Source organism: Pelophylax lessonae, assembly GCF_965119305.1.
Source record: "Pelophylax lessonae genome assembly, chromosome: 5".
NCBI classification, from domain to species: domain Eukaryota; kingdom Metazoa; phylum Chordata; class Amphibia; order Anura; family Ranidae; genus Pelophylax; species Pelophylax lessonae.
Genome location: NC_138772.1, coordinates 176,739,342 through 176,755,309, shown reverse-complemented (window position 1 = coordinate 176,755,309; position 15,968 = coordinate 176,739,342). Strand labels below are relative to the sequence as shown.

The window sequence follows — 15,968 nt, the reverse complement described above, 5'->3', positions numbered from 1 at the left end:
GGGAATGGATCCGGGAGATGGATACATTTGTGAAGTTTGAGAAATACAATTACACTCAATATAATGTCTCTCAAAAGTTTGAGAAAATATGGAAAAACAGGATAGGCGAATCACATTCCAATTTTAATTTATATAGTCCAAGATTTTACAATACATGGCTCCATCCGTTGGCCCCTCCATGAGGCAAAGTCAGTCTGTACCCTTAGCAGGGAAACACCCCAAAAGCATCATGTTTCCACCTCCATGCTTGACTGTAGGGATGGTGTTCTAAGGGTCAAAGTCAGCATTTTTCATCCTCCAAACATGGCGAATCCAGTTAATGCGAAAGAGCTAAATTTTTGTCTCATCTGATCACAGCACTTTCTCCCAATCCTTCTCTGAATCATTTAGACGTTCATTAGCATGACTGTACATGTGCCTTTTTGAGGAGGGGAACTCGCCATGTTTAGAGGGAAAAAAAATGCTGACTATGACCCTAAGAACACCATCGCTACAGTCAAACAGTATGCTTTGGGGCTGTTTCCCTGCTATGTGTACAGACTGACGTTGCTGCATTGAGGGGCCGATGGATGGGGCCATGTATTGTAAAATCTTGGATAAGAACCTTCTTCCCTCAGCCAGAAAACTGAAGATGGGTCGTGGATGGGTCTTTCAACATGACAATGACCCAAAACATACTGCCAAGGCAACAAAAGAGTGGCTCAAGAAGAAGTACATTAAGCTCATGGAGTGGCCTAGCCAGTCTCCAGATCTTAATCCTACAGAAAATGTATGGAGAGAGCTGAAACTTTGAGTAGCCAAGTGACAGCCAAGAAACCTTAAGAGAAGATCTGTAAAGAAGAGTGGACCAAAATCCCTCCTGAGATGTGTGCAAACCTGGTCATTAACTACAAGAAACGGCTTACCTCTGTGCTTGCCCACATGAGTTTCTCCACCAAGTACTAATTACTGTTTTACTTGGGGATCAAATACTTATTTTACTCACTAAACTGCAACTCAATTTATAACATTTGTATCATGTTTTTCTGGATTTTTGGTTGATATTCTGTCTCGATCATTTAAAATACACCTATGATAAAAATTATAGACCCTTCATTTGTTTTTTAAGTGGACAAGCCCACAAAATCTGCAGGGGATCAAATAATTATTTTCCCCACTGTACATAAAATTTGCACATAATTCTGTAGTCCAGCAGAGGAAAACGCAGGAAGGTCTGTGACAACGTTGCTCAGGATATGCAGCAGTGGCAACTTTGCCAGGTCATTGCAAGAAATTGGGAGTAGATTATAATTCTGGCAGGATCATCAGGTATATTTTCTTAATCATAGCAGTTTTAACCGGTTGCCGACCGCCGCACGACTATATACTGCGGCGGTCAGCCCCGGCCAGGCAGAGTGACGTATCGGTACGTCACTTGCCTGTCACTTCCTTGTGAGCCAATAGCGGGCGAGCGCGCGCCCGCGGAGGCGAGCGCCCGCCGCGGCTCGTTCACAGGGAAGTTAGTGCGTGTGACCGGCGGACCCGATGTCCGACGGTCACTCGCCGATCGTCGGTACAGAGAGAGAAAGTCAGGCGGCTGATGTAAAGAAGCTGCCTGTCATTCTCCCCTGTGTAGAAACAGTGATGAGACGGTTCTACTATGTAGGACCGTTGATGACTGTTCCTACACTAGTAGCCACAGCCAATCACAGTAGAAAGCACGCCCCTAGGGACACACTTAACCCCTCCCTCCCCAATAAAGTTAACCCCTTCCCTGCCAGTGTCATTTTGCAGTAACAGTGCATATGTATAGCACTGATTACTGTAGTAATGTCACTGGTAACCCCAAAAGTGTCAAGAATGTCAGTCAAGGGTCTGATCTGTCCGCCGCAATGTCGCAGTACCGCCAAAAAAAATTGCAGATCCCCGCCATTACTCGTTAAAAAAAAACACCAAAAATGACAGAAATCTTTCCCTTAGTTAGTAAACGCAATAACTTTTGCGCAAACCAATCAAAATACGCTTTTTGCGTTTGTTTTTTTTTTTTACCGAACATATGTAGCAGAAAACAAATTGGCCAAAAATGTTAAAAATTTTTGATTTTTACATTTTTTTGGGGGGGAATTTCATATAAAAAAAATGTGAAAAATATTGTTATTTTTGCAAAATTTACGCTCTTTTTTTGTTTATAGCGCAAAAAGTAAAAATCGCACAGGTGATCAAATACCACCAAAAGAAAGCTCTGTTTGTGGGAAAAAAAGGACGTCAACTTCATTTAGGTACAGCGTCGCACGACCGCGCAATTGTCCGTTAAAGTCACGCAGTAAAAAAAAAAAAAAAAAAAAAAAATCGCAAAAAAACCCCTGGTCGGAATGGGGGTAAAATCTTCCGGGGCTTAAGTGGTTAAAGAAACAACATGTGGCATGTAAGGAAAAGATGTGCCGAAAAGGATTTTTGCCATCTTGCCTACACATACCCAAGAGATTTGGGAAGCCATTGATTGGTGTAACTCCAAACACTAAAATATAAATTTTTAGGTTTGGGTGGACTCACCCTTTAAATATTAGTTCTTAATGCCTGCGTTGGAATGTAATGTTGTGAATTATTAATTTTAAACTAAATAATGAAGCCATAAGCAACATACAAGACACATTTGAAACATCTGCCATACTGTACGTAGTCTCTATGTACAAAGGGCATAAGCTTACCTCTGTTTACATTAGAAAACGGTCCTTCAACATCAATAGAACTGTGAGCAAATTCTGGTCCCCGAAAAGACTGCTGAAGCTGCATCATGCTGCCCATGGAGGGCTCACTTCCCAAGGCTCCACTTGTCCAATAGTCACACTGTGTGCCAGGAACTTAACACAACAGATAAACAATTAACTTTTTCTTTAGAGGAATTTTAAGATAGCATTTCTGTATTTGAAAAAAAAAAAAAAAAAAAAACCTTAAAGGGTTAGTTCACCTTTACCAAAAAAACTTCCTATGCAGATAATGGGTGTCTGTAGATAAAAACAAACTGTGCAGCTCTGACTAAAGTTGAATAATGCCCTTGTTGTTGGTGTAGGCCATTTATATACCTCATGAAGCCTGACTGGAAAACTCCCAGGACATTGATAGGATGTTGCTAAACAAGGCGTAATCGATATGGTTCACCTCCACCATTACAGGAGTGAGCTCTCAAACTCGGAACTATTGAATCAGGGGAGAAAAAGCGTATGTGAGGAAGTTTGAATCAGAGAAAAAGCTCACTCCTGTGATGGTGAAGCTGAACAGTAAAAGCTAGGCCTCGCTTAGCAACATCCTGGGAGTTTTCAGGTCAGGCTTCATGAGGCACGTAAATGGCCTACACATATAGGGGAGGTATTGTTCAATTTAAGTCAAAGCTGCACAGTTTGTTGTTATCTACACATGCCCCTTATCTGCATAGGTAGTTTTTTGGTAAAGGTGAACTAACCCTTTAAATAATGTATGAATTCAGCATTTGTCTAACACTGGTTTCTTTATAAATAAGGGTCCTTTCACACTCAGCCCCCGTTCACACTGGGGCGACCTGTGAGGCGACCTGGTCGCCTCACAGGTCGCCGTAGGTCGCCTGCCATACAGAAGCTATGGACCCGTTCTAATAGGAGCGACACAAGTCGCTCCGACTTAGAAAAAGGGTCCGGAGCTTCTTTGGGGCGACCCGGAGCGACCTGCATAGACTTCAATGTTATGAAGTCCGTACCGGCCGCTCCGAGGTCGCGGCGCGAGCAGCGACCTCGGAGTGAGGTCGCCCGGCAAAGTCGGGTCGCTGCAATGTGAACGTATGTGTATGTTTACATGCACATTTGCAGTGCAGAAAAATGCAGCTTGCTGTACTTTTTTCACTGCACTGCAATGGTGGCAAACTCTGCCGATAGAATAACCTGCATTTTGGACTGTCTATGCAGCTGGAATACAGTCAAAAATGCATCTAACAAAATTCAACTGTATCTGGTGTAAATTGGCTCTTAACCCTATGAAACTCTTCGCACCAATGTGCGGGTGGGCTGCGTTTTTAAAACTCCTGTATACTGCATTTTTGGTGCATGTTTAAAAAGCGCGCAAAAAAAATGCACCTGGGAAGAAGAGAAATGAACTGAATGAAAAACACTTTAACCACTTGCCGACAAGTCACATTGACTGTACTGCGGCAAAGTGGTTCGTTATCGTTTGGCGACGTAGACCTACGTCACCAGACATTCCCCTCTCTCGGCGGCGCGCGGCGACGGAGGCTCGCTTCCACTGTATTCAGTCACAGCGGGAGTCGGGCCAGGTGGAGGAGCGGCGGTGATCAGCGCTGCTCTTCCCCGATCGTCGGGGATCTAGTGTGGAAATCCGCCCGCTTGTGTAAACAAAGCGGGCGGATCTTCTAAGTGACAGGCAGGGTCAGATAGCAGGGTTCAGCATAGCTGAACCTGCGATCTGTCCCTGTGTCACTCAGTCACCTCCCCCCACACACGTTAGTAAGCACCAGGCATACATAAACCCCTCCCTCTCCAATAAAAATTAACCCCTTCCCTGCCAGTGTCATTTTTACAGTAACAGTGCATATGTATAGCACTGATTACTGTAGTAATGTCACTGGTACCCCCAAAAGTGTCAAAAATTTCAGTCAAGGGTCCGATCTGTCCGCCGCAATGTCGCAGTCCCGCAAAAAAAAAAAAAACGCAGATCGCCGCCATTACTCGTTAAAAAAAAAAAAAACAACAAAAATGACAGAAATCTTTTCCTTAGTTAGTAAACGCAATAACTTTTGCGCAAACCAATCAAAATACGCTTATTGTGATTTTTTTTACCAAACATATGTAGCAGAAAACAAATTGGCCTAAAATGATAAAAAATTTAGATTTTTACATTTTTTTGGGGAATTTCATATAAAAAAATGTGAAAAATATTGTTATTTTTTCAAAATTGTCGATCTTTTTGTTTATAACGCAAAAAGTAAAAATCGCACAGGTGATCAAATACCACCAAAAGAAAGCTCTATTTGTGGGGAAAAAAAGGACATAAATTTAATTTGGGTACAGCATTGCACGACCACGCAATTGTCCGTTAAAAAAACGGAGTGCCGAATCGCAAAATATGGCCTGGTCAAGAATGGGGTAAAACCTTCCGGTCATAAAGCGGTTAAAAATACGCTCATTGAGAATTTTTTTGTCAAAGACATGTAGCTAAATACATTTTGGCCTAAATATATGACAAAAATTTAATATATTGGATATTTTTTAACTGTCAAAGTAGAAAAATATTGTTATTTTTTCAAAATTGTCGCTTTTTTTAATTAATATTGCAAAAAATGAAAATCGCAGAGGTGATCAAATACCACCAAAAGAAAGCTCTGTTTGTTGGAAAAAAGGACGTAAATTTTGTTTGGGTGACCGCGCAATTGTCAGTTAAAAGTCGCACAGTGCCGAATCGCAAAAAGTGGCCTGGACGTAAGACAGCAAAATCCTCCGGTGGTAAAGTGGTTAAAAACGCACTGAAGTTGAGTTTCTCATGTGCTTTTTTAATCATATGTCCATGTCTCACAGGTGCATGATCGGAATCAGGCAACCAGAAAACACACAAAGAATGCATTAAAAACACATATGCAGCTTTTACTGTGTTTTTTTTTTTTCAATGGAATAGTTTGAAAGGGCCCCAAACAGATTGTGCAGCGTTCCCAAATTTGTACAACATTTAACGCAGCTGCATGGGGAAATCTGCATTCAGAGATGTTTCCTTATATTTTGTAATTCTAATCTTCTTCCATCAAAGTTACCTGTCACATCTGTGTCATTGTCATCAGAATCTGACTCTCCTGGATCAAACACCTGTATCCCCTGAGCCTGTAGTCTCTGAAGTTTGGTTTCAAGGTCTCGCTTGGCTCGAAGCAAATCCTGGATCTCTTTTTCCTTTGTTTCTCTAAAGATCTTTAGGAAAAAGTTTATTACTATTCACAAAGCTACAAATGAATTTAACAAAGCTTACTAAACACAAAATGGCCATTGATAAACAGGTCTGATAGGAATTGGGGTTAACATTGCAGCTTTAAAGCAAGCATGTACTTTGCCCATGCAGGGAAAATGATTTTTTTTGTTCTGTCAGAGTTTTCGTTTTTGCAATTCCTCTGAAGATTCAAGTTACAAAGAGTCAATCAGGAAATGTTTGCACCTGGCTGCACCAGGCTGCCTGACCTGTACTGACACTACCTGCACAATCCACTAAATTCTATGGGCAGGGCAGCCATTGAACAACCAGGAGCTGTGAGTACCGCAGAAAAAAGAAAATCAAGAACATTAATTAGGAAACAATGTTAATTTAATGGATGAAAATATTTTCGTGGTCGAAATTAACATTATTTTAGTCCACTAAATTACGACTCAAATTAAAATGGCATTTTAGTCAAAAGGTATGACTAGAACTACATTGAAATTTGAAGACAAAATTAGCACCGATTATATATTTCAACGGCTAAATCTTTGTCTGTAGTGCATGTTCAAACCTTAATACCATAAATAATAACATGTTATTAGATTTTTACACCAGGAGTATATAATGAGTTTGAAAATTCTAGAGAAATGCTTAAATAATGCATTACAATTTAAATCAACCCATTCAATTTTAGTAGACTAAAATACAACTTAAAGTAAAATAATTCAGATGTCTAAAATACAACTAAAACGGCATTTTAGTCAAAAGACTATGACTAAAACTAAATCGAAATTTGACGTAAAAAATGAACACTGTTCAGCAGAAGATCACTGAAGAAAGTCAATGCAAGTTCACAGGAAAAAGACTTACACACTTGTACTATCTTGCAGTTTGGACCTGGACATGGTACCACTAACCACTCTGGGTCAACGGTCATATGACACATCAGTTTCACTGGATCGAGAGACCCTATGGTGACTGGCTGGATCGAGAGACCCTATGGTGACTGACTGGATCGAGAGACCCTATGGTGACTGACTGGATCGAGAGACCCTATGGTGACTGGCTGGATCGAGAGACCCTATGGTGACTGACTGGATCGAGAGACCCTATGGTGACTGACTGGATCGAGAGACCCTATGGTGACTGGCTGGATCGAGAGACCCTATGGTGACTGACTGGATCGAGAGACCCTATGGTGACTGACTGGATCGAGAGACCCTATGGTGACTGGCTGGATCGAGAGACCCTATGGTGTCTGACTGGATCGAGAGACCCTATGGTGACTGGCTGGATCGAGAGACCCTATGGTGACTGACTGGATCGAGAGACCCTATGGTGACTGGCTGGATCGAGAGACCCTATGGTGACTGACTGGATCGAGAGACCCTATGGTGACTGACTGGATCGAGAGACCCTATGGTGTCTGACTGGATCGAGAGACCCTATGGTGAATGACTGGATCGAGAGACCCTATGGTGACTGGCTGGATCGAGAGACCCTAGGGTGACTGGCTGGATCAAGAGACCCTATGGTGACTGACTAGATCGAGAGACCCTATGGTGAATGACTGGATCGAGAGACCCTATGGTGAATGACTGGATCGAGAGACCCTATGGTGACTGGCTGGATAGAGAGACCCTATGGTGACTGGCTGGATAGAGAGACCCTAAGGTGACTGACTGGATCGAGAGACCCTATGGTGACTGGCTGGATAGAGAGACCCTAAGGTGACTGACTGGATCGAGAAATGATTAAAAAAAATATAGGATCTGCCACTTTTGACTTCTTTTGATAGGGACAGGCTCTGAGGCAGTCACCCTCATCATATATAGTAAATCAGTAACCTTAACCTGATCTCCAGTCCTGCATATTTGTCCCAGGTCAATAAATAACTAGACTGTAAACCAGAAAAAGGATGACCACCTTGGATCCCTTATCCTTTAAAAAAAAAAAAAAGTCTGCATGGCATTGCTTATATTTTCATTAATCAGGTTCTCTAAAGAATTTTAGGGATTTATATATAATGTTTTTAACAAACAGCTTTACTTTTGTGCAGATATATCACTGATAAAACTCAGCCAGTTACTTTTATAACATTCTTTGTATGTGGATCTAGTGTCAGCAATTCATTGGTTCAACATGCAAATATTTGGTATCTGTTGAATTATTCTCCAGTGTGCAATCTTCTACCTTAAACTGTCTTTTCACTTTATCTCTATCGTGTTCAAAAGTAGCAGCTCTCTCCATAGCTTGATATTTAGCTTCAACCGCACTCTCCTTCTCTCTGAGGATCTTCTGATAGGTCTTCTGAAGAGCCTACAGTAAACCAAACAACAAATAAGGAATAAAGTCTATACACACACACATAGTCACACATACATGTGCAAAGGTTTTTAGGCAGGTGTGAATGTTGTAAAGTAAAAGTGCTTTCAAATATTTATATATATATATATATATATATATATTTATATATATATATATATATATATATATATATATATATTTTATTGTTTATATTTAATAATTTACAAAATGCATTTTGAACAGAAGAGAGATCTGAATACCCTTTAGCTTCAAACCAGCCTAAAAGTCTTACTTTTGCACACTTTGTACACTTGCACAAAGTCAGGAAGATTTTGTAGGATTAGAATCAGGTGTATGATAAACCAATTATACCAAGCAGGTGCTAATGATCATCAATATTATATATAGCACAGGTGTCAAACTGGTGGCCCTCCAGCTGTTGCAGAACTAAGGGTGTCCCATGAGGCATTGCAAGGCTGACAGTTACAAGCATGACTCCCACAGGCGGAGGCAAAAAGGGACTTGTAGTTCCGCAACAGTTGGAGGGCCGCCACTTTGACATCCCTGATATATAGGGTGAAACACAGTCAATAACTGAAACAAAAACAGCTGTGTAGGAGGCTTAAAGCTGGATGAGGAACAGCCAAACTCTGCTGCTAAGGTGAGGTTTTGGAGGACAGTTTCATGTCACATGTCCTACACCATACTGCATCAGCAAGATTTCTCCCAGGTAAAGATTTCAAAGCAGACGGAGGTTGCAAGATGTGCTGTTCAAGCTCTTTTGAAAAAGCACAAAAAAATGGGCAATGTTGAGGACCGTAGACGCACTGGTTGGCCAAGCAAACTTAAAGCAGCAGATGAAAGACACATCATGCTTACTTCCCTTCAACATTGGAAAATATTCAGCAGTTCCATCAAAACTGGCATAAACCAGTGGGACCCAGGTACACCCTTCTACTGTCTGATTGAAGAAATAAATCTCCCCGTGTCTCCTGGTTCTATCTTTCACACTTACACTTTTTCACACTTGCTTTCTGCCTTCTAACCATCTCTTTATAGCCTATGCCTCATTCCCCCTTCAGCATACTCCTCATTTCATACCCTCTCATTCTGTCTTCCATATTCCCTGCTGTCTCTTCCCCTCCATACCATATACCTCATCTCTCATTCATACAGCCTTCTCCTTACCATACAATCCTCTCTTCCATATTCTGTGCCTCCTACTTCTCTGTTTAATACACTTTGCTCATTGGCTACTAACTCTTACTTCCATAATGTCTTGTACTGTATATCTCTTCTTTGTTCCTCCTTCATATTCCATGTCTTTCACCTCCATATTTCATACTCCAAACCCTATAATACTCCATAATCCTACATTCTATCTTCTATATTGCCAGTTACCTGCAGACTACCACCCTCTTCTGTGCTCCATCTGCTATGTCTTTTCCATATAACTTTTTCCCACTATCTTCTTCTTTTATACTCCATGCCTTAAATTAAGTTGTCAATGCTTTTGGACACATAGCACATCAGAAAAGTATCCATTTGTGCTGGTAACTGAATCCTCCAGTTTAAGCTTACTCCTCATTTTGTACCTTGTAATTCATTCTTCCACATTTTTTTTTCTCTCCTCCAGTTGAAGCCATGAAGGATGTGGCGTAACGCGTAGAAGTAACAAGCGGTGGGCAGGTTTGACCCTCTCTTATGTGATCACTGTTGGAACTGTGATTTTAAGCTGTATTTTATCTAAATAAATGTGAGTTTAATGATTGAAGCTGGGATTTGTCTTATTACTTCCGATGCGTTTGGGTATTGCGCCATTGGAGTTTGTCTCTTTATGTCTCTACATGTGCTATTTTGGAGAATTGTCAAGGACAGTGGGGTTGCATAAAGCTAATTGGGAACATTGCCAAGGAGTGTGGAGCTACCTAGAAAGTGGACGGCAGTGATTATACTTATAAAAATTGCTTTAGACTCCTTGTGGGTTAATCATGTAGGTGAGCAGACACTTCATGTGGGGATTGCAGCACAAGATTTAAGGAATGGACACATATGGACTGATTCACACATTGCACTGTTTTTAGAGATTTGGACACATTTTTTGCACTGAGGAGTGCCTTCCTTTTTTCCTTTTTAATAACTTGCACTTCAGGACTTTTTTTTTTCACTTGCGCTTTAAATAACCAGAGGACGGTGGTTCTGCACTAATATTGCACTTTAGGAGGTGCCCACTTTGGATTATATCTTAATTTATCACATTAAATCTTATAGTATTTATTATTCTGTCAATGTTTTCTTTATTCTTTTTGTAATTGAATTGATTTATGTTAGCAGCGCTTTTACATTTTGTACTAATTTTTACCCTGCAGATGTGGGAACACATTTAGGTTATAGCAGCAGCTTTATTAGTTTTCAACTTTGGTTGTTTTGTATATTTAAGGTAGCGCACAATTACATTAGCGTATTCACTCTTCCACATTGCCCGCTCTGTTTCTCTCTTTCATGCCCTATGCCTCTCAGTTCTCTTTCATACAGCCTTCTCCGCTCAATGAACTGCTCTCATTCTATGCCTCCTTATTCTCTGTTTCACCTTGCTCCATGCCTCCTAACTCCCAATTCCATACTGCCTTCTATTTCTCTCCCATCTTCCTCTTTCATACTCAGAGGGGTTGATTTCCTAAAGGCAAATAGTCAGTGCACTTTGCAAATGCAGTTGTACTCTCCAAGGGGATTTGCTCCAGAGCTTAGTAAATGAGCTAATGCTTTGCTTTGCAAGAATACCTAAACACATGCAAGGCAATTTTAAAAATGCATTTTTACTTGCACATGATTGGATGATGGAAGCCAGCAAAGCTTATCCTCATTTACTAAGCTCTGGAGCAAATTCACTTGCAGAGGGCAGCTACATTTGCAAAGTGCACAGTCTAACTGCCTTTAGTAAGTCAATCCCCATGCCTCCTACTTCCTATTAACCATATTGCTTGATCCCTGCCCATTACCTCCCTCTTATACACTCTATGCTTCTGACCTCTCACTTTGATGGGGAAATTGCATATTTCATATTTCCTTATTTAAAAAGTTTTTCAGTTGCCTCACAATATCTAAGAAAGAAAGCCTCCAATATCCTGGTTATTGTGGTTACCTTAGCTGACTTTATACCAAAGGAATGTCATTGGAAACTGACTAAAGCCCCGTACACACGCAACGATTATCAGCCGACCGATCGTCCGTCTTTTGTCCAGAGTGGTGTTTTGTTGGTTGGAATGTGCCTAGACTGGACACGAATTTTCTCGCCCAACAAAAATCTACTTCAGAAGTGATGTCATGTGTTGGTTTGCTTTCTTTGTGTTCTTACTTTTCTGAGCATGCCCAGACTTGCTCATAAGATTTTTCCCTGTCGAAATCTGTACTGACTGCATGAAAATCGGCCGTGTTTTGACGGCGGACAAAAATTTTATAGCCTGCACACCAGATTTTTTTCAGCCGAAAAGTCAGAGTCAGTTGTCGGAAGCATCATACTAACAAGCCGAAAACCGGCAGATCGGTCGTCGGACGAAAATTCCCTGCCGATTTTCGTTGCGTGTGTACGGGGCTTTAGTCCTAAAAGGTCAAATTGTTGCTTGCAGTAGAGGTTGACAATTTCCTTACATTTGAGTCCTATATATATATATACTACAGCTAGAACTTAGAATTTAGAATACAGCTAGAATTTTCTCATGTGAGAGCTTACTATTATGCATGTGTCTGATTCTGGTCATCGGCAGAAACAGCATTTTACTTAAGTCATCTTGTTATATTTTCTAGTATTATCTGTATCTGTCATAACTTATGTAAATGTTATACGTTTAAGTATTTGTGTGATCTCTCTTTGCACATATCAAATACAACCCCAAAAAATGCAATCTATCACGTGACCTATACTATCTACACCTTGCATTCCTCATCTTCCATGCATGCTACATCTCTTTTGCATACACCTCCTATTCCTGCTACCATCTCCTATTCCATGTCCTGAAAACAGTTTGTCAATTCTTATAGACATTAAGCACTCAACATACCTAAATGCCCCAAAAAAGTGTCCATGTGTACTGGTAACCACATCCACCAAAGACAGTGGCTATTCTTTCAGTGCAGGCTTGCACATATGGTAAGTAGGAGGACTAAATGTAGAACCAGTTAGAAGGCCATTAGCATGGAAATAAGAAGAGTACAAGTCCTATGTCTTCTAAAGCTGTAACGTCAATGCAAAAAGTAAGTCTGTGGTCCCCAAATAACCCACTCTATCCAAAATATAAACTATGTGTTGTCCTACCTGTAGCTCTGCTCTCAGTCTTTTATTTTCTTCATCCAGTTTCACCTCTTTCTTCTGCATAGAAGCAATCTCATTATTCTTGCTGACCCGAAAGATCTCATATTCCTTCTTCAGGCGTTCATATTCAGCAGCATATTCAAGGTCCACTGATGCAGTGGATTTAAAACTAGCCCCAATCACCCTTGGTCCACGTCTGAAAGAACTGCGCAGAAGGCGTGCCTTGGGCTTCACTTCCACAGGAATCTCACAAGCTTCTCCCCCTCCACCGCCATATGTATCTTCAATAACTTCTCCAGGGCTGACCATGGATGATGCCGTCCCCATGATGAGATTTGTAAAGATTTAGGAAACACTGCTACCTTTCCATCATCATGAATTCTGGAGGACACACAAATATACAAAATTATCTATTGTCTTGGATCACTGCTTTATGTACTACTATATGGGGATATGCTTTTATCGAGCAGAGATCACTCCACCTGACAATAACGGTGTTCCTTCAGTGACAGGTATTGGAACACAGAGAACATTATAGCACCTGGCACCCCAATCAACCTAATAGTCAACAGAGAAAGTTTGACCGCACTCAGGAGTTGATGAAAATGGAAGAGTTTTATTCCCCATAAACTTGAATACATAACAATGCTTCACACAGACATGGGACAGGTTAACGCGTTTCACGATTCCACAGATCGTTTACTCATAACCATATGTATTCAAGTTTATGGGGAATAAAACTCTTCCATTTTCATCAACTCCTGAGTGCGGTCAAACTTTCTCTGTTGACTATTGGATTACTGGATGGAGGATCCGACCTGCACCGGAGTGCTTTGCCTCACCTGAATGGCTTTCTTCTGCTATCAAAGTTATTACCCCAATCAACCTAATGTCTGGTGTCTTGAACCTTGTAGGAAAGCTCACAGACACAAACACTGAAAGACAGTACCCAAAATTCTGGGACTGTCTGACACGCTTAGGGACACTTGGGAATTATGCTTGGGGTGGACAACTGAGTAATGTTTTCTACCATAACACCAGTCAAGTTATGTTATTTTTATTTTTTTTAGCTTGGTAAAGAGTAGTGAAAAGTCAGAAGTAGAATTGCACTTAAGCATGTTCCAGTATAGTTATATGTTCCAGTTAGACAGAAGCAAAACAGAGCTCTGCCTGTTTTACTTAATTCACATGTAAGTGTGATATGGAAGCCTAAACAAAGCCTGAACATTTTTTAGCAGAGAGCACTTAGATCTACCTTTATTTCCATGTGCATGGTGATTACCCGGAGGTTGCTGGTCACATTGCTGGTCCTCACTTCACCCAAATTCAGGGGGATATGTGCTTGTGACTTCCTGTTGGATCAGGGGTCCATCCATTAAGGTGAGCGAGCAGCATACTCGTTGGTGGAGGGATTGTCACTCATACTCTGAGCTTGGATCTCTGTTTCCCCACGTGGATGAGTCTGTTACTCTCTGGGCTTTGTTTTTTAGAAATCTTTGGACTTTTACATTTTCTGATATTTATTTAATACTTAGATTTTGATTGGTCTTCATTTTTGTGCTGCACTTTATTTTTGTATTGCTTATGTTCCAGTATTAGCCTAAACATGCCTGAGCTATCCCCCTAGGAGGCAGTCACTGAAGACTGCAAATCATAAGCGGCAGAGGCATTCCTCGCCCCACAGTCACATGTATACAAGTGTTGTGTATATGGGCGGCTGTGGGGCAGGGAATGTTTCCACTACTTACCATTGGTAGTCCTCAGTGACGGCTACCTGACAGGATAGCTCAGGCCGGTTCAGACTAGTACCTGAACTCATCCTAAGGGGGCTTTCATACAGTGCTGTGGAGTCAGAGTCGGAGGAAATTTTGGGTACCTGGAGTCGGAGTCGGCAAACAATGCACTGACTCTGACTCCTACTAAATTTAGATTGGAATTTTAAAAAAAAGCAAGTTTAAATGTCCCAATTCACAGAAAGTTTCATATAGGCTTTCCAATCAGGTCTGCCTATCAAGTTTTCAGGTGGACCTGCTCAGAAGTTCCATGTAGCTCTATGTACAGGTGGATGTAATTGGACTTGTGCCTGTTTACACCTGCCTACCTCTGAGCCTGTCCAGGGCCAGAAAAACAAACCTAGACCTAAACGTTACAGATTGGAGGTAGGCTGATGTAAATGGACACAAGTCCAATGAAACCATCACGGGTTTGCCCCTGTCCCCCGTGCTAAATTCGGACACAAACAAAACAGGCACGGATTTAAAAAAAAAAAAAAAACTAACATTTGTCCCATTCAGCTCCGATTCAGCACGGGATCTGCTCATGGATCCCCTGATGAATGGAGTGGAGTGGCTCTGTGTGAATGGGCCCTTAGGGTCCTTTCACATGGGGGTTCAATTAGTTTTTCATCTGCCTGTTTTTGGAGGAAAAATGGACAGCAATACATTACTATAGGCTTGCAGATGTAAACGGATGATCACTTGCTACATCTGCCTTTATCCGTGTTTGTTCAGGCCCGTTTTTTAAAATGGAACAGGGCTACATCCTTTTTTTTTTTTTTTTTGGCGGATCTGAATGGATGCCATATTTAGGCAAGAAACATTTTTAGTTTATACTTTTGTCACCTATGATTGGTTTCTGAAACAACTAAGGCCCCTTTCACACGGATGTTCCGATCGGGTCCGCCTGTCAGTTTTCTAGGCAAACTCGAGGGCTGGAACGAACCGTTCTGCCCACCTTAGAATGCCGGCTACCTCCAGAGCCGCCAGGGCACTTCTTGTGCCCCTTAGTGATTGACATAAGCCACGGGCTCGGCATTGTCCGATTGAATGCGCACAGGGCATTCCTGAAGACGATCCGTCCAATGATCCAGACACAGTCTGATCGCTCAGAGCTCCAGGGCTCTTCCAGCGTTCATATCCCATGAGCAGAATGCTTGCCCGGGACGCCTCCCCAGCCGGACAGGCTGGCATCCGCGGTGACCACTGTCCAATAGAAGGGGAGGAAGGATTTTCCCAGCCGAAGTCCTGGAGAGCGAAGCCACCATATCAGGGACTCCTTTGTGCCCCGACTCAGCCGGATCTGGTTGTCCAGAGACTGCGGAGTCTTGTCCCATTTGGTCTGAATCTCCTTTTGCAGAGACCTCGTATGGAATTGAGCGAACAGAACCGCCTTAAAAGGTAGACACCATCAGGCCCAGCACCCGCATGCAAGTCCAGAGGGATGACCCTTTGTTGGACAGCAGGAGGCGAATTGGGACCTGCAATTTCTGCAGTTCATCCAGGAAGGAGGAAGGAGAACTCTGGCTATGGCTGAGTCCAGAGTCAGACCCAAATAGTCCAGCTTTGTGGACGGAACAAGGGCAGACTTCCTAAAATTCAGAATCTAGCTGAACTCTTGCACAGTTCATATTGTGATCTCCAAGTTCTCCACCAGA

At 41.8% G+C, this 15,968-nt stretch overlaps 1 protein-coding gene across 1 annotated transcript in view; it reads right to left on the bottom strand.

Moving 5' to 3' along the window:
* NPHP3 (nephrocystin 3) overlaps window positions 1-12,910 on the bottom strand; it is a 95,198-nt gene extending 82,288 nt beyond the window's left edge. The window contains exons 1-4 of the mRNA XM_082259829.1: window positions 12,539-12,910; window positions 8,113-8,238; window positions 5,768-5,918; window positions 2,688-2,840 (exon numbers count right to left, since the gene is read on the bottom strand). Of these exons, the coding sequence (XP_082115955.1) occupies window positions 2,688-2,840; window positions 5,768-5,918; window positions 8,113-8,238; window positions 12,539-12,862 (754 nt within the window). The 5' untranslated portion in view covers window positions 12,863-12,910. The remainder of the gene's footprint in view (window positions 1-2,687; window positions 2,841-5,767; window positions 5,919-8,112; window positions 8,239-12,538) is intronic.
* Between the last annotated feature and the right edge of the window lie 3,058 nt (window positions 12,911-15,968).